Raw genomic sequence first — 20,541 nt, 5'->3', positions numbered from 1 at the left:
GGCCAGCTTTTAGGAGACTATAGGCAGGGTGGTGGCCAGCCTTCCCTCCCAAGGCAAGCACTGCAGGGCTGGAGGAGGGCTGTGACAGGTGGGGCGGCTCTGGCTGGGCCCAGGCGGGCTAGCATCAGCACAGAGGAGACAGGATCTTCAGCCACTGGAACCACTTCCAGTGCTCTGAGAAGATTTGTTATTTGAATGTTCACGGCCAGAAAATGCAAAATGAGTGGGCAGTGGTATCTGGTGAACTCCAGAAATAAAGGCATTTCTCCAGCCGACGGGGGCTCCCAACTCCAGAACCACAGACACCTTTCCCAGCAACATACTGGGAACAAGTGGCTGAACAGAATGTATCCCAGGAGGGCCATTCTACTGCTCCCTCTCAGGGACAGATCTTGAGGAGGATCTGGGGGAAGAGGGCTGCAGCAGGCCACTCTCCTCATGGGGAGTCTGGTCTGGGGAAGCTGTGGGCTGGCAACCAAGTAGAACGCCTCAGTCCCAAAGCGAGTTCAAGAAGAAGAAGAAAAAAAAAAAAAGAGAGAAGAAAAAAAAAAAAAGAAGAAGAAGAAGACGATGATGGGGATGATGACGATGACGGGGATAGGGTGGTGACGATGAGGAGGATCAGATGATGGGATGATGGTGATGGCGGGGAGGATGGGTACCAGGCAACGTGCTGAGCAGTACTCGTCCACTATCCTATTTAATCACACAGTACCGTGGGGCAGGCACTGTTCTCACCCCCACGTTATAGACAAGGAGTCTGAGGCTTAGAGAGGTGGAGTAACTTGCCCAAGATCACAACACAGGGAAGAGGAAGATGGTTGGTGCCGTTAAGGTGGAAGCAGCCAGGGTCCTGCTTAGGCCAACAGCATCATAAGAATTCAGACTGGCTGAGGCAGGTCTGAAAGGCATCTTCTCCTCAGTAGTTTTCTAGGTACACATTAGGCGGTAGGTATCTTGGGGGTTAAATATCAGAAAGCCCTGAGTCTCTGTTGCTGGTCCAGGAGTGGGGAGCAAGGAGAAGTCTTGGATAATAATTACATGAGGCCTCAGTAATCTTGTCTTAGCAGAAGTACCAGTCCCGCCACCATTCTTCTATCTCAAGTGCACAGAGCCCCTGGTGGGAGTGTACCTGTGGAAGGGTTCAAGCGATGCTGTTCATCAACAGTGTCCACCTGTACCAGCAAACCCTTGCTGGGAAGCCGTCCCATTGGACCAGGTCTTGGTCCTTGCCGCTACCTAATGACTTACCCTCATCTGCAGGCAGGAAGCTGCCACCCTAAGTTCTGCTGGGCCTGGGATGTCCCTTCCTGTAGTACTTGTTAAAGGACTTCTGCTGCCTGGGAATCACATTTTTCTCTGGGTAGCGTCCCTGATCCACCATGCAGCCATATCTGCACTGCATGCTTAGCTGAGGGGACAGAACCACCCTTGATCCAAGCCAGGTCAATCAGGTTTTCTCTCTTGGCAATTAAGAACCAGATTCGAGAGGCTGACAGTCAGGCTCTGTGGCTCGCTGAAGCTATAACACGGAAACTTGGGAGCTATGAGGCATCAAGCTTCACCAGTGTGAGCTGAGAGGTCTAGAAATCTGGGCTGCAGAAGGAGAGGAGAGCATAGCAGGTATGCATAGAGAAGGGTCAACACCAGATGGAAGGAGGGTCCTGTCCACCTTCTAGGACCTGACTCTGAGAGGTTGTAGGTGCTGGACAGAGAGGTTGTGGGCAGAGATTTCTCAGCTACCTGTGAAGCCGCAGCAGCTAGCAGACAGGGCCCAGCCCTTGTCTGTCAGGGTCCAAGCACAGGATCAAGCAAAAGGCCAGGGACTGTTGCCCGCTCTTCTCTCCCAGAGGGGCCTGAGCTCCTGGGTGGAGCCTAACTCACCAGACGTCAGTGTCTGATGCTGACAACAAGGCAGGAGATGTCACCTCTGGGGGAAACCAAAATCAGAAGCTTGGCACATCGCCCACCTGGGCTGCCACCCAAGGCAGAGCAGCAGAATGGAGCAGCGGGATGGACCCGGGGAACCAGACTGAGGGGTAGGAAGGGGAGGGCCACCAGCCTGGGGGGTTCCTGGGCCTCAGCCACAGGGGACGGGGGTGGGGCAGTGAGGCCCTCTGTGAGGGTCACCCTGAGAACAGCCACCCTCATGGCTGCACTTCAGTTGAAGTGGACCCCTTGCCTCCAGGATCACCCCCAGAACTTCGCCTCCCTCTCCTAACATGCCACAGAGTTTGGGGCCCAAGAGGCACCCTTGAACCCTGGCAATCCCAAGGCATCTACCAGAGCCCTCTGACCTTCTCCAGGAGGAAAAGGAGTGTTTTAAAGACTCTGACTTGTGGGTAGCAGGCCTGGGGCTCCGCTGCCATGACTCCACTTTCCTGGGGTCTCCCTAAGGACGCTAGAAGATTTCATAGGCTAAAGACAGCACAGTGCGGAAACTGTGTCACCCAACCTCCTCTACACCCCAGAGCACCTATAGGCCAACTGTCGACAGCACCCTCTTAAAGGGGCCTTCCCCGCAGTTCAGAGTCACCCTGGAGGCCAGCAGGGCTGGCAGACACTTGCCTGCACTGTAGCCCGTCCACCCCATGAGGACTGAGCTGCCGTGTGGGAAATTTTCTCTTCGTCCCACCCAGCCTTAGACTCCGGGATCTCTTGCTTGCTGGCGAGAAGGTCCTACTGAGCGAAATTCATACACATCCCAAAGTAAGTTCCCCGCCAGGAGCACCTGCACCTATGCATCCCGTATCTCCTGTGAGCATCCTCCCTGTAGAGCTGGGGAACCTGAGGCTTGGAGAGCTTGAGAGACATGCCCAAGGCCCCTGAGAGAGTAGGCAGCCCTGACCTCAGCCCTGGCCACCCCTCCACCCCCCAACGCTGCTGACAGTGTCCAGAGGTCACGACGACCTCTCTCTGCAGAGGCACGTTCAGAACTTCAGAGACCAGGCTCACCACGGAGCCCACCCCTCCTGCAGAGACTCAGGGACACGCAGCTTCCCTGGGCCACCTCTCCCCTCCTTGGACACGACTCAGGCCTCGCAGCCTCCTCAGGTCCCAGGACCCCCCTTGAGGGCCCACTGTGGTCCTCTTCACCCAATGTCCTCGGCTTTTGCTGAACCAGAAGCCACCCACGAACCCCCAGTCTGACTCGGGCCCCCCTGCTGGCTTTCCCGTCGCGTCCTCTTCGTGACACCCTGTGCACCTGGCATCGTGGATTGAATCTCTGTCTCCCACCTGGTCCATCCGTGAGCTGTGACCGGCCCCCCGATGCAGCTCGACCTCCCCAGGAAGGAGGGTGAACAGCTCTGGTTCTGAGGGGGCTGCTGCATTTTCCTCTCCTGCTCCCTTTCCCTCTCCCACCAGAGGGGTTTCCTCCAAGGACCCCTCGGCCTCCTAGTCTCTCCGCCACCCATAGTTTGGCCTGTCTGTCACGTGAGAAGGCCATTCTGCACAGCCTGGCAACGTCAGACTAGAGCAGAAGGATGGCTGAGTATTTCGGAATGAACTTTGTGACGTGCTTTCATATTTCACCCCTTAAAAAGTGACCAGGAAACATTTCTGATTACATCCTCTTTTAGAAAGTTAAATGTTGTTTTTTTCCTGGGTGAAAAAGAAACATTTACCCATTGTAGAAAATTTGGAGAATACAGAAAAAGAAAATAAAGAAAGTCTCTCAGTAACTCTACAAGCAGAGACAACCAAGAGGAACGGTATTATGTACCTTCATACATACACACATATGTGTTCATCCCCATCAACCGCTTCACTCTGTAAAAACCTCATTTAAAATGTTTAACTCCTAGGCTGAGGTTCTTGTTCTCACTTCAGTGCCAACGCAGGCGTAAAGAAGCAGCTGTTACCTCTTACCGACAGGCCCGACTAACGCTCCCCGCTCCCCGTGCCGTTTCTGAGGAGGCTGAGGTTTGCTTGAGGCCAGCCTGGTGCAGCGTCCACAGTTCCCACATTCCACTTCATCCAGGATGCACTGAAAATGCCTTTCCGGGGCCACCTCCCTGCCTCCCTGGGAAAGCAGATGTGACACAGGGCTCTCCTGCCTTCGTCCCACTCCCAGGACCAGGTGAGAAAACACCAGGTCAGGAACGTGAGGGGCATCCCACCCTTGCCCCCTCCCCTGAGACTCCGGCCTCTGGCTCCCCAGGGCCCTGACCCAGGACCACCACTCTGTCCTCATTCTGGGCTCTGAAGACAGGGAGGGTCTTTGGGGGCCCCCTGGGGGCTGAGAAATGACCAGCACTGCCCAGGGTCTGGCCGCCTCAGGGCTCCCGTCTCTTCCCATCCCTCCTCAGCCCACGGGCCCTGCGACCTGCTGAGGCTGAGCTGGATGAGGGACAGGAGGGTGAGAGCAGCAGCAGAAGGCCCAGCAGGAACAGTGGCTGGGTGCGGCCACTCTGCCAGAGAGCAGCCGGGCGGGTCCCGGGACTCTGGGGGCTCCAAAGCGGGTGCTCTTTAAGGCTGGCCACTTCAGGAACCACTGGGCACAGCCTGAGCTCCGGCTGCCACCCAAGGACGCCTGGGGGCCACAGGGCTGAAACGTCCAGGGGAGTGAATCAGGGAAGGCAAACTTGCAAGATGGGCCACACGATCCCACCCTTGGCCAGACAACGAGAACCGTCCTACCTGCCTGTTCACAGCAGCACAAAGGCTGACTACGATGTGCCCTGAGACCAACAGAGGGGTGTGTGCCGGCGGCTGGGTCACTGGCCTGGGCCTCCCGGCCCTGCGTGCTGGTATCTGGCTCCATGTCTCTTCCTGGCCAAGGCCAAGCTTGTCACCAGGGCTGGGGGGCTGGTGGGCAAGTCAGTTGAAGGTTGTGGCCTGTAAGCTTCAGGGCTGTGGGGCAAGGTGCTGCCCCCTTCTCCCAGCCTGGCCTCTGGGGACTGGAACAGACAGGACCTCTTCCTCTGTGGGGACTGGCCCAGCCCTCTCCTGCACCTTTGTCTCTGGTTCTGACGCCACCGTCCACCCATGCACGTGTAAAGATGCAGAGAGAGCGGGTTCTTACAGCGTTTGCTGGGAACAGCGGGCAGGGGGTCTGGGAGGGGAGGTTCCTTGGGGGCAGCCGCTGGTCTCTGGGGCCAGGAAGAGTGAGGCCCGGCTCCCGGGGAAGAGGGAATCTGCTCCCCTTCAGTGAGCAGGGGAAACGTGGCCTGCGGGAGGCCGGCGTGGACAGAGGTCCCGTGGGCCTGGGCTCTGGGCGGGCGGAGGTTAGGAATAAGGAGGCCCAGGCAGCAACAGGAACGGTGGTCACTGAACTGTGAGAGAAACGAGTAACATTTTACAAAGATGTTAAAGCGTGTGAGATAAATCCCCTCCAAATCTCCCGTGGGGTCTTCAGGGAAGTCTAGAACGCTCACATGCTTTTGAGGGAGTGGAGTCTTTCTGGGGGACATGAGAAGAGGCCAGTGCAGGATGGAAATGGAGACTGGAGGCTGGGCTGCGGGAGCTGGAGGCCGAGGGGCAGCTGGCGTCTGGGTCTCGGAAGGTGCCAGAGGGGACATCCTAGCCCCGCCGGCATCCTCCAAAGCAGGAGGTCTGTTCCCCTCCGCAAGAAGGGGCCGGACTGGGAGCGGGGTCCCGAGGAGGTGAGGGACAGGCCATTCTCCTGGCGGTGGAGCTGGACACCTGCACAGGCCAGCTGTCTGTGAGACCAGCGCTTGCCAGAAAGCCCACCCAGAGTCCTGTTAGAGACATTCAGATGGAGAGCGGGTCTAACGCTAGATCCTAAGTGAAAGAGACAGAAGAGAAACGCTACAGCGTTTGGTGTTCCCCGAGTGGAGCACAGCACCGTCTCCCTGAGCGGGAGTTCTCTCACCACCTTCCTTCCTGGTAGCTCTGATCTCAGTCGTGGGTGGTTAGTAGGAACCGTATCTGCCACCCTCAGTGACTGGCAAGGTGTCTGGCAGGGAGCAACTGCTTAATAAACAGCTCTGAATGAATGAGTGAACGAAGGAATGAACGAGTGGACACAAGGAATGGATGAGTGAACGAAGGAATGAACGAGCCATGAGCAGGTCCAGGTGTGGATACTATTCAGGATCCATGTCCTCTCGTTGGCCCGTGGTTGGGGAGGTGCTGGATTCTCCGTAAGCCCCCTTCCTCAGGGCTGCCCCAGGAGTCCCCTGACCGGTGCTGAGAAAAGGTCAAACTTCTGCTCGTCAGATCAGAGTCTGCCCCAGTGCCTGTCTGGCTCTCACCCCTCCCTGGGGTGGGCAGGGAGAGGGCAGTGGGGCCCGTTTGCCTGTGCTCCCCAAATCAGAGCAAACATCCCTCCAGGAGGCCTGCGGCGGGACAGAGGGAGGAGCTCCGAGGGCTCAGGGCGTCGTCCCTCCCCCTCTTCAGCCCCCTACCTAGGGTTTCACGAGGACAGATGGACCGGCTGACCGACGTGGGGCCAGTCCCTGCAGTGTCGCAGCGGCTCTGGACAAGGCATGGTGGTGATGAAGTGGGCCCCATGATTGGGGGAGGTGGACGTGGGTCAGCTCTGCCCACCAGGGGCGGGTGAGGCGGGACCGCCACGCCACCTCTCCACGCCTTGCTGTCCACAGGCACGAAACAGGGACATTTTACGAGTAACCACCGCGTAGCTAGGTCTGAGGATTGGGAGAGACCACGACAGTGCCTGGTACACAGGGAGCGCTCAGCGAAGCTCACTTATCCCCACATGACAGCACTCTGCCCTGTAGGGACGGCCGGATTCACCCCTTCTCTGGTCGTTTATGATTGTGGAGGCTGAGGAGACAGGCGGCTTCAACGCCAGAGGAGGAGTGTGTGTATGTGTGAGAGGCATGTGTGTGCCTGCATGGTGAATGTACACCCAAATTTGTGTGAGCGTATGTGAGCGTGCACGTGTATGTGTGTGCATACACACGTACGCAGAGGGTGTAGCGTGTGTGTCCGTGTGAGTGTGTGTGCCTGTGCACACAGGCTAGTGGAAGGGCTACTCTGAGGGACGGTGCAGACCTGCCTCTGCATCACTGGGTCTCCCTGGCTCCCCTCAGAACTTAAGTCGCCACGATGCCCTTCACCTTCGGCGGCGCCTAGGCTGTGGGAGCTCCCCGTGCAGAGTCCCTGTCCTCCCAGAGCCCACCTGGTGCCTGGCGCAGAGGAGGCAGCAGCAAGTGGAGTAGGTGCAAGGGGTGAATCCCCGGGGCAGACGGGTGGGCTGCAGGGAGCCCAACCCCGGGCCAGGGTCCCCTTCGTTCACCAGTGCCCAGCATGGCAGGTGTCGGCCCAAAGGCCCGAGGCCACGGGGTTGCAGCGCACTCAGACCCCACCAGGCGGAGCCACAGGCCCGTCTCCAGACGAGGCCCGTTCTCAGGCGTCTGGTTTCCAGAACCCTCATTTCAGACCAAATCTGCACCCAGGTCTCCTTGGGTGCTGGCCTCAGACTCCCAGGCCAGCTCTGGACCAGGTGATACGCGAGGCTGCCCGAGCAGGGGCTGGGACGCCCGTCCCATGCCCATCCTGCCCAGCGGCCTTCCTGCCTCGGCAGCCCCGCCCGTGGGCTGCGCACGCCGCCCTGCCGGAGCCACAGGGCAGCCTCACCAGGCTGGGCCGCCCGTGAGCTCGGGGGGGCTGGTCTCCAGCGACCCCCCTGGGAAGGAGGCCGAGCAGAGGCCACACTCACCTTGCCAGCCCTGAAGACATCTCTTCACTAAACTCTGAGCTCTCACTACTGCCTGCAAGAGGAACACAGATGGATGAGTGCGGCGGCCTCGCAGAAGAGGGCCCACCCGGAGCGGCCCGTTCTCCTGCGTCACCGGGCCCGGGCCCTGACCTGCACAGATGTGCCGGAGGAACAGCTTCCTGACCCTGTGTCTGTCAGCGTGGCTCAGCGTCTGCTTTGCTGCTGCTATTTCTGACTCTCGGCCCATCCCATCCCGCTGTTTCCTGCCCCTGAGGGTGGGTCCTCCACTCCCTTTCCTGCCCCTGAGGGCTGCAGCTGCCTGCCCACCAGTCGTCTGGGGTCTGGGCCCTTAGGCCTCTGTCTTGGCCTGGCCTGGCTTCACCACCGCCTCCCTTCTGGCCCAAGTAAAACCAGCGTCAAACAGGCCTCACCTGGTGAAGACAGGGGCCAAACGAGCACACTTCTTCCTCCGAAGGTCAGGGCTCGACTAGACGCTGGTCAGGGAGCAGCTGCCTAGCAGCAGACAGAGGCCCCGACGGAGCGCCCCTTCAGATCCCGGGCAGTGTGCACACAGCGGGGCCCAGCCCTCCCCCAGGCCTGCCCCGTGGCCGACTTGGACTCTCCAGGGCCCGGCTTCAGCCACGAGGACAGCAGAGAGATTTTCTCGGAGAGGCCTGGGTTCCACACTCTTTGCCTGGGCTGCCTGCTGACAACACAGCTGGGCAGTGCGAGGGGGAAAAGGAGATCTCAGGTCCCTTGGGAGTTACAGGACGGAGGGGACCAGTTCAGCTCCAGACGGGGCACGTGCACATACGGCAACGTGCTCCCAGCCTTTCAGCTCCAAACGGAAAAACATGTGAGTTTCCCGAGTAGAAGAGCCGAGAAGCAAACTGCCTGGTGATCTCCCGCCTGGATACTGGACAGCATTGCGTCTGACTCAGTTTTCTGTCTCAGGAATAGAAAGGCCTGGGCTCAGGCACAGCTCAGAAAGTTTCCTGGATGTAAAACAGCCGCTCTGCTGCCCAGCTGAATGCTCTTGGGCCAGCTTTTCCCAGACCGGTTCCTCAGAACCCCATCCCAGAGGACTCTCCGGGGAAGATGGTTCCTGCCCAGATAACGAGGGAACCTGCAGACTCCGCTCCCTTCTGGGAGACCCACAGAGCCCACAGGCACGTTAAAGTCTCTGGGAAGAGACCTGCCTACGTGGTTTATCCCAGCCTTTCCCCAACACACAGACCCTGAATTCTTTCCCCAAGGTACACCCATGAACCGCAGGCTACACTGTCCTAAGCCGGTATAAACCCCTGACCGGGTCCGAGTGGGATGACCTCCTTCCTGGACAGAAGGCAGACATGGACCTTGCTTGTCACAGGTTTTCCAGGAGGTAGGAGACAGCTGCCCCCTGCAGTGGCACTGCCTCGGAGACGGGCCTCATTTCAGGAGGACGTGGGATGTGAGATTCCTGCCCGATTGTCCTGTCCGCACCACCCTCTTCCGTCCCATGCCCAGGGGCCCTCCACCCTACAGGCCTCCGACTAACCTGCTGCCAGCCCCGGGAGGGCTCCCTGTTAAGGGAAGTAGACAGACACACAGACTACAGAAGCATGGGCACACCGAAAGGACACGGCCAGTGGAGAGTGCACTTGTCTGACAGCAGAAATGACCTAGGTGACCTGGTCAGGTGACCTGGACACTGCAGCGGGACAGACCTGTGACCAGAGCTCAACACCATCCTCAGCTCTGACCCCTCCCCTCCTGGCCCCAGCAGCTCAGTTTCTGTCCTTCCATGGACATAAGCACCATTTCTGGCTGAAGTTCAGACATATGCTTTCATCCCAGATCAGTTTTTTACCCTCCCTCACTCTGGCTTCTCAGTGTGAAGACAGGGGCACAGTGAGCACCTGGTGGCCGCCCCGCTGCCGTCCCTGGGCAGCACCTCCTCCTCTGCCCTACGTGCGGGGGCCATGGCTCCCCAGGGATGGAGCCCCGCGGGGGCAGCGACCAGGCTTCGGCAGTTGCCGGCCAAGGGTGGCGGGTCTCAGGTCCTTGTCCAGCCTGCCTGCCACTCTCAGGGCCACCAGCAGGATGAGGACAAACCCAGGGCATTTCGTGAAGCCTCGGAGGCCAGGAAGCAAAGGCCTCCCTAGCTCTGGTGACGCCTGTGGGGAGCCCCCTCTGCAGGGGGTGAGGGGCCACCAGGCACTGCACGGTGACAGAGACAGACACACGCCGGGCTGTGGCCCACCCGCTGTGGTGTGCAGGCCGGAGACGCTTACCGAGGGCGAGTCCATTGGTGACAGCAGAGGAGGAGGCGAGGGCGAGGCCCCTGCGGGGGCTGCGCGACTCCAGGACGCTGTCGTCCAGCAGGTGCCTCGCTTTCTCCGATGGGAATGTCGCACTTTTACTCTCAACTACACTCAACTGACACATCATACTGGAAAATGGAAAGGAAGAAAGAGGCAAAGCTCCTTATCTAGGGAGTGACAGTGGTTACACCTGCCCTGGCGTCCAGAGCAGACGGCGCAGCTGCAGGAGAAAGACCTCCACCCAGAACTGTGGTCTAAGTCCAGGCTCTGCCCTATCTCCCCGTGTGACCTTGGGCAAGTCACATCCTTCTTCTGAGCCTCAGTTTCTCCATCTGTCAAATGGGGCCTTACGATACTTGCCCTGCCTGTCTCCCAGGATGACTGTGAGGCTCAAGTGAGCGGATGGTGCTGGTGAGCCATGGAGCCACACAAGCGAAGGGACAGTGTGACCCTGCGGTCAGCACATCTGGTTCTGGAGGCACAAACCTGGTCCAAATCCTCACTCCAGCCTTACTCCACTGCAAGGTACTTCACCTGTCAAACCTCACCAGCCTCGTTCTTACAATGTGTATCATATAGCGCCTAGCTTGGAGGCCTCTCACAGGGGCTCAGTGAGAGAATGCTGGACAGGCATGTAGCAGAGCATCTAGCACAGAGCAAGCCCCAAACACTTGGAGAGCAACCCTTTCTCCTCCAGCCTGTGAGTGACTCCAGGACTGGTCTGGGCTGGTTGAGGCTTGTGTCTTAATGGTGGAAGGAAGGAAGGAAGGAAGGATGGAAGGAAGGAAGGAAGGAAGGGAGGGAGGAGGGAAGGGGGGAGGAGGGAAGGGGGGAGGGAAGGGAGGAAGGGACCCAACTGCTCAGGATTCTGTGCCCGACACCCTGGGGACATGGGCATGGCTGCCCTGGCCACGCTGAGGACCATGCATGTCCCCCAGCTGTCAGCCCCACACAGCTGGGTGAACCAGCAGCAGGCTCACTGCTCTGCAGGCTTTCTGCAACAATTCGCAAGCAGAGACTCTAAGCCCCAGTACCCAAGCACCACGAGACACCTAGTGCTCCCTGGATGACAGTCATGGTGTCCACTGGACTCTAGGGTTTTCCACAAGGAGGCACGAACCGAGCTTGGGCAAAGCTCCTGGAATCCCTCCACTGTTTCCCTGCCCTTCCCCGCACACTTCGTCCCTTGGCTGCCGAGCCCGTGAAACCCAGTCACCAGTTCGCAGACGCCCCCACTCTTCCTGAGCGCGTGCCAGGCCTGAGGAGAGGGCACCAGCCCGGGGCGCCGAGACTGCCCGTCAGTGACTCCCAGACAGGCAGGGGAGGGCCCGGTGGGCTGGCATTCCCAGCAGCCCTTCAGCCCACGCCCCTCGCTCAGCCCAGTCTAGACCCGGGGAGCAGGGGGTGCTCGCTCAGTCACCCACTTGTTGCCCAGGCTGTGGCTCTTCCTGTGTCTCGGAACTGGGGGCGTGGGGAGGCTGCCAGCCACAGATGCGTCAGGACAGGTGGGCCGCCGGCTGAACCTCGCAGAACTGGAGCCACCGGCGGGGGCTGTGAACAGAGCAGAGAGAGTGATGGTGGCGCTGTGGAGGCTCAGGGGAGGGGGGCCGGGTTTGGGGGAAGGCACCTGGCCCGGCTGTCATGGGGGGCAAGGTTCTCCCACGTCCCGTGGGCTTCCACTCGCGAGACCCTGACCCCTCCCTCCCTGCTTCCAGGCTGACAACCGACCGTCAGGAGGGCCAGTGTCCTGCTCTGCGTGGTGGCCCCCTGACCGGGCAGCCCTGCTGCTCATACGGGGGAGAGTGCCGTGGACAGACGTGGGGTTGGACGCGGGGGTCAGCATCTGGCCTATTTCCCTGCGGTGAGACTCTTCGGGTGGCAGAACTGAGCCCTAACAGCGTGACTTCTGAGTCCAGGTCCAGGGCCCTTACCCTGTGCCCTTCCACGGCCACTTTCTGTCCTCAACCACACATCCGACAAAAAGGGATGTGTGGAGGGCTTATTGGGGAGCAGCGGATTTAATGAGAGGAAGCACAGCTAGGTGGGCAGGGGTTCAGACCCCTGGCCTCTCAGCTATTGGATGGGTTACTTACTCCCAGAGCCTCAGTTTCCTCATCTGAAAGGTGGGAATAATTCACTCACCTGGCAGGTGGCTGGGAGGGGTCATGTAGTAATGTGGGCAGTTCACTCACACAGAGTTAGCGTTCACTCTGGTTTTATTATGATAGTATTACCTTGTCCTCCTCAGCCCCAGTCATGGGGCCAACAGGAGGTCATCAGAGCCAGGGGGTTGGGGCCACAAACCCCACTGAGCCGCACATGCAGAGACGGAGGCAGAATCCTTCATGCTGGCCATGTCCACAGCTATATTTTGTGGGGTGTGGTCTGGACCACTGTGGTACTCTTTCGTTTCTGTGGCTTGGGAAGGGAGGTGTTTAAGGTGTTACGAAGACGGGTTCTTGGACTCTAATCATCAGGAACTGCTAAGAGGTCAGACGAGGAATTCAGGCAAGGCTTTATTAGGACTCGTGCTCACCGGGGGGCGAAAACAAGTAACAGGTTCCCTTGCCCACTCCCTGAAGGGGGGCGAGCTGGTTCCTTTCGTGGGGTCAGGTCAGGGGTGGATGGGTGGGTCAGGCTGGAGGGGTGGCTTAGGTGGTGTGCCCACCCCTTGAGGGTGCTGTGTGCAGGGATCACGTGTAGTACCCTGCTCAGAAGTGGCAGTTGGGTTTTGGCCTTTTTGTATCTTATTGTTCATAATTTGCCCCAACTGCCCATGCCCGCAGTTCCCAGGTCCCAGCCTGTCTCAAAGGGACATGACCCCAGATGCCAACTTAGCCTTAGCTACCTGGGCCAGACACCAGAAGTGGGGGCCAGGGTTTCCACAAAGGGGCTGGGCCACTTCCTGCGGAGCACATCAAACACCCTGCAAACCAAGGGGCTGCTGCCTGGCTGTGCTGGGGAACGTCCTGGAGGTCCATCCAGGACTCCAGATCCTCCGCCACAAATGCTGCAGATCCACAAGTGACCTAAGGGTTCCCATGTCCTCCAGCATGCTTGGTCCATTCTTATTTTAGTGTCCAAAACAATGACCCCTGTCCCCAGCCTGTCCACTGCGGAAAGTCTAGCTCCCCTCTGGCACTTCGGAGGGTTCACAAGGCAAGGAGCTCACATCATCTTAAGCTCTGAATTCCTGCTTCCAGCTGCCATCCCGCTCCCTGCACCCCCTCCACGCCGCACCCCCACCCCCACCTTCTCCTTCCCTTCCCCAAGCTCCCGCCGCCACACCCTTACTAGGTCTCGGCTATTGCGTTCAACAGCTATTCCCCAGGAGTCTCCTCCCTCCTTCAGCCCCCTGCACGACTCTTAGACCCCCTCCCCTCCAAAGGATGCCACTCTCCTGCCATGAGAAAACTGTGCTTGTCAAGTTTGATCTTCTTCGCGTCTGGCTCTGCAATTGCCACGTGCACCTCCGTCCACGCCAGCCTACCTGCCAGGCCTGGGGAGCCGGAACCACCTCCCAGCCCTACTGTTCCCTCTGAGAAGTCACCCTCCCCCCAACTTTCCCCTTCTCACCACTCAGGCCGCTTCCCCAGCGGGTGCACACACTCTAGTCTCTCATCCGTGAAACGGTCTCGCGGCCCCAGCTCTCCTCCCGGCCCCGGCTCTCCTCCCGGCCCCGGCTCTCCTCTCGGCCCCGGCTCCCCTCCCGGCCAGCCACGCTTCCTCAGACAGAGGCCTGCTCCTCCTTACTCCGTTGTCGCCCCCTCGCTCCCTCCTCAAGTCGCTGAACCTGGTTTTCATTCCTGATGACATTCCCACTGACCTCCTTTTGGCCTAATCGTTGAATGCTCATCGGCCTCCTCACCGGCACCCTTGGTGTCTGACGCTAGCGATCGCTCGTCGCAAGGCTCTACTTCCTGGGCGTCTGTGACGTCACGTGCTCCTGCTTCTCCCTGTGCCTCTTCAATTGCCGTCAGTCTGCCTCCTCCACGGGCTCCTTATCCTCCAGCAGCTGGTGTTGTCTACACAGGCCTCCCTCTTCGGCTCCTGGTTTTGATTTGATTTTAACTCAGCAGATCGGCTGATGACGCAAGTCTCTACTGCCTTCCTCTTTTCTGAGCCTGAGACCTACATATTCACCCGTTGGCATCACATCTCCATCTGAACTTCCTTAAGATACCACAAGTTCAGCCAGGGTTGAACCTGGACCCTCCTCCTGTATTTCCAGCCTTGGTTGGAGGCCCTGCTGGCCACTCAGTCACCTGGCCTGGAAGGAGGGGTCGTCTTGGCTTCTTCCAGACGGTGACTGGCTTTGCTCTTCTCACTTGCTGTACACGATCGCCAAGGCCCCTAGGTTTTGTACAACCCCTCCCTGCCCATCTCTCTTGTCACCGACTGGTCTGGGTCCCCACACTTTATCTTCTTCCTGCAACCGGTCTAATCTTCTCAAATCCAACCACCATACAGATTCATGAGTGTTTGATAAATGGAAAGCTGACCATGTCATTTCCTTGCTTGAAACTGTCAGAGGCATGGTGCTCTATCCCTGCCATACCTGGTCATTTCAGCTGATCTTACAATCCTGATGGAAGAATAAAGGGACAAAGTAGCCAAGACAAATCCTAAGAAGAATAGTACAGGACTTGCCCTACCCGGTATCAGACCCGAACACAAAACAACAGTAATTCAAACAGTCTGGAGTTGGGGCATGGGCAGAGAACTGTTCAGTGAATCAGAAGTGAAAACCTGGACTTGCTTCATGGTGGTGGCGGCATTACAATTCACAGGGTAGGGAGGCTCTTTTCAGTACGTGGGGCTAGAACCACTGGGTTCCACGTGGAAAAAGATAAAATTAGAGTCCTCCTACCTTATATTATACAAGTGGATTAATGCCATAAATGTGAAAAGCAAAAATGCAAAACTACTGGGAAAAAAACAATCCTTATGACCTTGGGGAAAGGAAAGAAACAAAAGGCATAAACCCTAAAGGAAAAGAAATGAATAAATTTGACTACATTTAAAATTAAACATTTCTGCACCCAAACAAACAAACAAATAAATAAAAGACAGCAAAAGCAATGTTAAAAGGCAAGTTGTAGTCTGGGAGAAGGTATATGTCACCCACATCACCAGCAAAGGGTTCATGTTCAGATTTATAGAGAACTTCAAATACCAGTAAGAAAGAGACAAACCCACACCCCCAGAAAACTGGCAAAGGAGACAAACGGGGAAATTCACAAAAGAGGAAATGACCCCAATGACCAATAACTATAGGGAAAGATGCCTTAACCTCACTGGTAATAATGGGAATGCAAATTACAGTAAAAAAAATGAGGTACATTTTCACCTCATTAGACTGTAAAAGAATAATTAGCATGACAATATCAAGTGTTGGCTAGGTGTGGAGAGACAGGAATGCTAGTTTGGGGCTCATTTGAGTGTCAAATACTTGGAAAGCAATTAGCAATGCTGGGTAAAGGTGAAGATGCCATGCCTTCATGGCATCACCGTGACCCTGGGATTCCAATTCTGGGTGTCTGCCCTCAGGAAACTCTTGCATAGTGCACAAGGGGACACGTTTACAATGATGTTCAATGTGGAAACAGCCTGCATGCCCCTCGGTAGGGAAGTGGATAAGTGAGCTGTGGTCTATTCATTCAACAAATTCTACAGAGCAGGAAAAAATGAAGAAACTGGATCCACAGGTATCAGTACGGATAAAATCACAGAAGCATATGCTAAGTTGGAAGAGCAAGTTGCAAAAGAATGTTTATGTGGATAGCATGCTGCCATTTATGTAAAATTTTAAAAACATACCCGAAAATGGTATATATGTTTGTATATAGGTATACCTGTAGTAAAACACAAAAATTTACACAGGATAACACAAACTGTATCAGAACAGTAGACACCTCCATAGGGAAGAAAGGGAAAGGATGGGGTGAGAGGGACTTCTGCTCTATCTGTAATTAATTAAGAAAATATAAAGAAAGTATGGCAAAATGTTAACTTCTGTTAAACATAGGTGGGAGGTACAGTGGGTATTCTCTATGTATAAATGTTTCATCATTTAAAATGAGCATACTTGAAAAATGAGTGGACACCCCTTCTGTGCCAGGCATCGTGCTAAGGGGCTGTGTTGGACTCCAGATCCGTCCTTCTCCACCCTGTGCCATGAACTGGGGGCTGCACTACGGGGCCTAGGTCAGTGGGCTCCCTTCCGTCTGGCTCCTGGTCAGCTCAGAATGATGGGGAGCCCGGGCCAGAGACAGGGGAAGGGAGGACAGCGAGGCTAGGGCACCGCTTCCTGCAGCTCTCTCCTGTGGTCACCCCTGAGAGGTGCGGTCTCCAGGCCCCCTCTGCTCTGGTTTTGGTAACCGCTGCTTCCCTGCACCCTTGCAGGCCTAGGGGCGGTTACAGTGCCCCACTGTTTCTAGCCGGGGGTGCTGGGCTGTGCCTTGGGCTTCCCGACACCCTCGTTCTGACACTCTCCTCCGATCACCCCATTTGAGTGTCATCTGTGTCTGCCACAGCCCTGCAGTGCCTTCACATTTAACCCACACAACACCCCCTGAGACCTGTTATTAGCCTTGGTGCACAAATGGGGAAGCAGAAGCTCAGGAGGTTAAGCCTCGAGGACAGGGGGCTGGTTGTCGTGGAATCCGGTTCAAGTCTAGGCCTTGTGAATACACAGAGGGGGCACCTGGGACCACCTGCCCAGCACCTTTGCCAGAAATCGCCCCTCCCCCGATGGGGGTCACAGGGGAGCCAACCCCAGACCAGCGCCACTGTGGTCCTGCCCCTGACCTCAGCTTGGGGGAGGCACCTTCCCCAGGATTTTCAGATTTGGGCCAGGAACATGTCTGAGGACAATCTCTCTTTGGGATGAGAAATAAAACCTAGATACGGTCGATGGCCATGTTTCCCTGCCTGTGGAGCAGGCGGGTGGGTCTACGGTGAGAGAGGCTCACGGTTAAGGCAAAAAGCGAGGTGGAAGGGAGTCCCAGTAGCCCCTGACCTTCCCTGGCCTGGCTGCTCAGCCCTCCCAGCCAGAGTCTGCCTCTGTTGTTTGCAGCCCAAAGAACCTCCTCGAGGAGGCCCCACCACATCACGCCGCCTCTCGGCCAGGTGGCAGGAGAGGGTGCTGCCAAAGCAGCTCCAGGTCTTTGCTCAAAACCCATCAACCTCCTCTGTTAGCAGGAGTGTCCTTGCTCAAAACTTGCCAACAGCCCCAATTCTAGCAGCAGTGAACATAAATCTTTAAGTTAAAGGGTCCAGAGATGATAAAGGAAGCTACACACACACACACACACACACACACAAAGAAAAAAAACACATGGAACCAGCTGGGACCAAGATGGCACGAAGCTGACTTCCAACAGACCCTGAGTCTCATTATATGTTGATCTGACTACATTAGCACATTAAATGATACATCTACTGGTGGCCGGGACTGGACATTAAGGACCAAAGAAGGATAAAAAGGGGGTGGCACCCCACTCCCTCGAAACAGCCCCGTCCCTTCCCCAGCAGACTAATGCATCCGTCTCCCCATCATTAGCCTCACTCCTCCTCCCTTTGCCTTTACTCTTTAACATTAATTGATCTGTGAATTTAGTTCCTGCTTCTCCATTCTTTGGCCACTGAATAAAGCTTGTGCTGTGTTGATCTCAGCTTCTGTTTCGTCATTTGCCCATTGGGACCCAAATGGAAAAAATAACCCTCCTCTGCAGAGACAGAGAGCTCAGGCTAAGGCTCGAGCAGGGTCCACACGACGTAATTCGGTAACAAGAGGGGGTGCTGTCTGAGGTACCACCAATTCCATCCTGCATATGGCGTCTCAAGAACGGGGCTCTGACAGACCAACCCATAATAATGAAGTCAGAGAGTCGTGGCCTGGACTTCACCAACCCTGGGAGGGTCCATGGGAGCCAGCGAGGACTGTGGCTAAGCATTTTCCTGTGAGGGGTTCCACGCCGCCATCAGCTCCTTCGAGGTTGTCATTCTTAACCAGGGCATGTTTGTATCAGAAGCATCTGGAGGGTGTGTGAGAAATGGGGTTTCTTGGGCCCATTCCAGGAGGGTCTGATTCTGCTGGCCTAGGGGAGGTTTGGGGGCGCTGATCTCCAGGTGATTCTGACGGGCACCCGGTGAAGAACTTCTGCTCAAAGCGATGGAATGAAAACAAGTTCTGTCCCAGGTGAGACATCTCGTGTAGCTGCCGCAGGGAGGAAAGGCAAGCATGGGAGCATCCGGCTCTTTCTCTGTTTTGCACACATTGCTCAATAACTGTATCCGTGCGGAGGGTGGAACGCGCCTTGTTTGTCAGCTGCATGTAAGTGGGATTACAGTCTCATCGCCTGAGTCACTCTGGCTCCCACCCCAGGTTCAGAAATTATGATAAAGGTCAGATCGCCTGGCTCCTCCTCGTGGTTTGAACTGGTGGTGTCGTAGTATTAAGAATGGTGATAACTGAATGCTAAGGGCCGGGCCCCGTGCTGTGGGCGGGTCCTCCGAGGAGCGCCGATTTGCAGGTGAGAGAGCCAGGGCTTCTATATCTACCACACGCAGGACCTGGGCCCAGGGCTACACCACTGTGCCGGTCGTGGCGAGTGGGGTCCACGTGGTGGGGGAGGAGCTCTAGCAGTTCAAAGGTCAGGCATTAGTGGAAACCTGAGGAAGGAGGAACACGGTGACACACTTGAGGTGATCTGATAAGCAGGAGGCACTTCCTGAAGGCAACGTGTGATGGATAAGGTCCAGTTGCTACCCCCGAGGAGGGAAGGTGAAGGAGGCTGGCATCTGTCGTGCAGCGACTGTGCGCCAGGCTTGTGTAAACACTTCAGTGTCTGAATTCGATGACTCCTGTACGGTTGATACTTCGACTATGCTCGGGTCCTCGTGTCGGAGGCACACCAGGTCACGTGGCAGAGGCGTGCTGGGTTTGCTCCTTTAACCAGCCGTGTGTGCAGTAAGAACCATATGCTCTGAGGCTCTTCTGGGAACTTCCTCAGCCTCTGCTTACTCCTGATCCACTCCCTTCCCCACCTGTCTCTGGTGGTTCCTGCATCCTGGCTCTGACCCCCAGTTCTGGCTCTCCCAAGCCTCCAGACTCGCCCTTGGTTTCTTCCACTCAGCTCCTGACTCTCCCTCCAGGCCGAGGCCCAGATCCGCCCCCCTCTTCTCCCTGCTTTGGACGGGACGCATGCCTGGCCTCAGATGCCCCTCCAGCCAGCTGAGGGAAGGGTTGGGGGTTGGGGGGTGGGCGCAAGCAGAAGAGGCTGTGATCTCCCTAGGCCCAGGCTCCACGCTGAGGCTGCTCAGACCGCCCTGGGTCTCAGACACTCCCATCCCTGCATTGCGGACCAACAGCCCGGGTTTGACGCCGAAGCAGAAGAATTTCCATTCAGCTGGGACCTAGGGATGGAGGTGGCCTCTCTGACCATTAAGTAACACTCTGCTACCGAAAGGCCTCACGTTCCTGCCCCAAGGCCTGGGGTGGGGGGCGGGCACCACGTGACAGCACCAGGGACACGTGTCTTCTGGGACCGGTTCTGAGCGGGTGGCTGGCAAGTTTGTTTCTCCCTGTCCTCGGGGCGGGGGCGGTGATAATGAGCCTGGCCCTGGCCTGGCTTAGCAGAGTGTGGTCCCCACTGCCCAGCCCGATATGGCACGGACAGTTGGAAAAACTGACCACGCGGCTTGACTATCTCAGAAGATTGCTCTATTTTTCCTCTGCAAAATTTTTCCATGAATAATCTTTAAGTGGCTGTTTCTTTAGCAGTTTTATTGGAACATATGAGAACTGACAGTCACTGGGGAACGAGATATCATGAAAGAAATCTGGTTTTCATTACATTTCTCTCAAGAAACTGACATGCTGCCCAACAGACCACTCATTGACTGGAAGAGAAAAGAGCACAGGGCCCTCTAATAGTGGCTTTGGAGTGGACAGGATTAAGGATGATGAATGGCGACAGCAAAGAACGTGGAATCCAGAGGCAGACAGGCCTGGGCTCCCACTGGTATCTGCCACCTCCCAGCTGAGTGACCTTGGGCGAGTCACTCGTACCTCTGAGCCTGCATTCTGCATCTGAAAGACGGGGGCAGTGGTCTGGCCTGGCAGGTCGCCTGTGAGGAGGAAATGACACAGCAGCCTCCCGCCTTCCTCAACAACCCCCGGGCCAGGTGCGGTACGGCCACTCTGAATTAGAGCTGATGTTCTGCCTTCATGCAGTTACACTCAAGTGGGGGCAGAGACAAGCAACCAGATAACTACACCCAGGAAAGACACATGCTTGGATAGGAAAATAATAAATAAATACGGTGATAGCAAGAACTATTCAATACATCAATTGAATAACTACCACGACCATAATGGTGGTGGTGTTGGTGGTGGCTGACATTCATCGAGCACCTACAAGGTTCCAGATGCTGTGCTCAGTGTTCTGTACACAGGATCTGACGCAAGCTTCACAGTAACACTGCCTCGCACGCCCTGTGGGCGTCTCAACGGTGTGGGACCTGCGGTCGGGAGGGTCGGGCGAGGGGCTGCTGAGCAGTGGAGCCATGGTCAGGGCA

General features: G+C 56.7%; 1 protein-coding gene across 6 annotated transcripts in view; it reads right to left on the bottom strand.

The window, feature by feature from the left end:
* The window catches only part of RALGPS1 (Ral GEF with PH domain and SH3 binding motif 1), a 281,611-nt gene that overhangs the window by 12,220 nt on the left and 248,850 nt on the right, over positions 1-20,541 (bottom strand). For 4 of the 6 annotated variants that reach the window (XM_065878490.1, XM_065878487.1, XM_065878484.1 and 1 more), the window contains 3 exons: positions 11,382-11,508; positions 9,928-10,085; positions 7,652-7,703 (listed from right to left, as the gene is read on the bottom strand). In XM_065878490.1, coding sequence (XP_065734562.1) covers positions 7,652-7,703; positions 9,928-10,085; positions 11,382-11,508 — 337 coding nt within the window. The remainder of the gene's footprint in view (positions 1-7,651; positions 7,704-9,927; positions 10,086-11,381; positions 11,509-20,541) is intronic. The other 2 variants (XM_065878488.1, XM_065878489.1) reach the window with 1 other exon arrangement.

The sequence above is a fragment of the Phocoena phocoena genome, chromosome 6 (genome assembly GCF_963924675.1).
Source record: "Phocoena phocoena chromosome 6, mPhoPho1.1, whole genome shotgun sequence".
NCBI classification, from domain to species: Eukaryota; Metazoa; Chordata; class Mammalia; order Artiodactyla; family Phocoenidae; genus Phocoena; species Phocoena phocoena.
The sequence above is the reverse complement of the archived record's forward strand: the minus strand, read 5'-3'. Positions and strand labels throughout refer to the sequence as shown.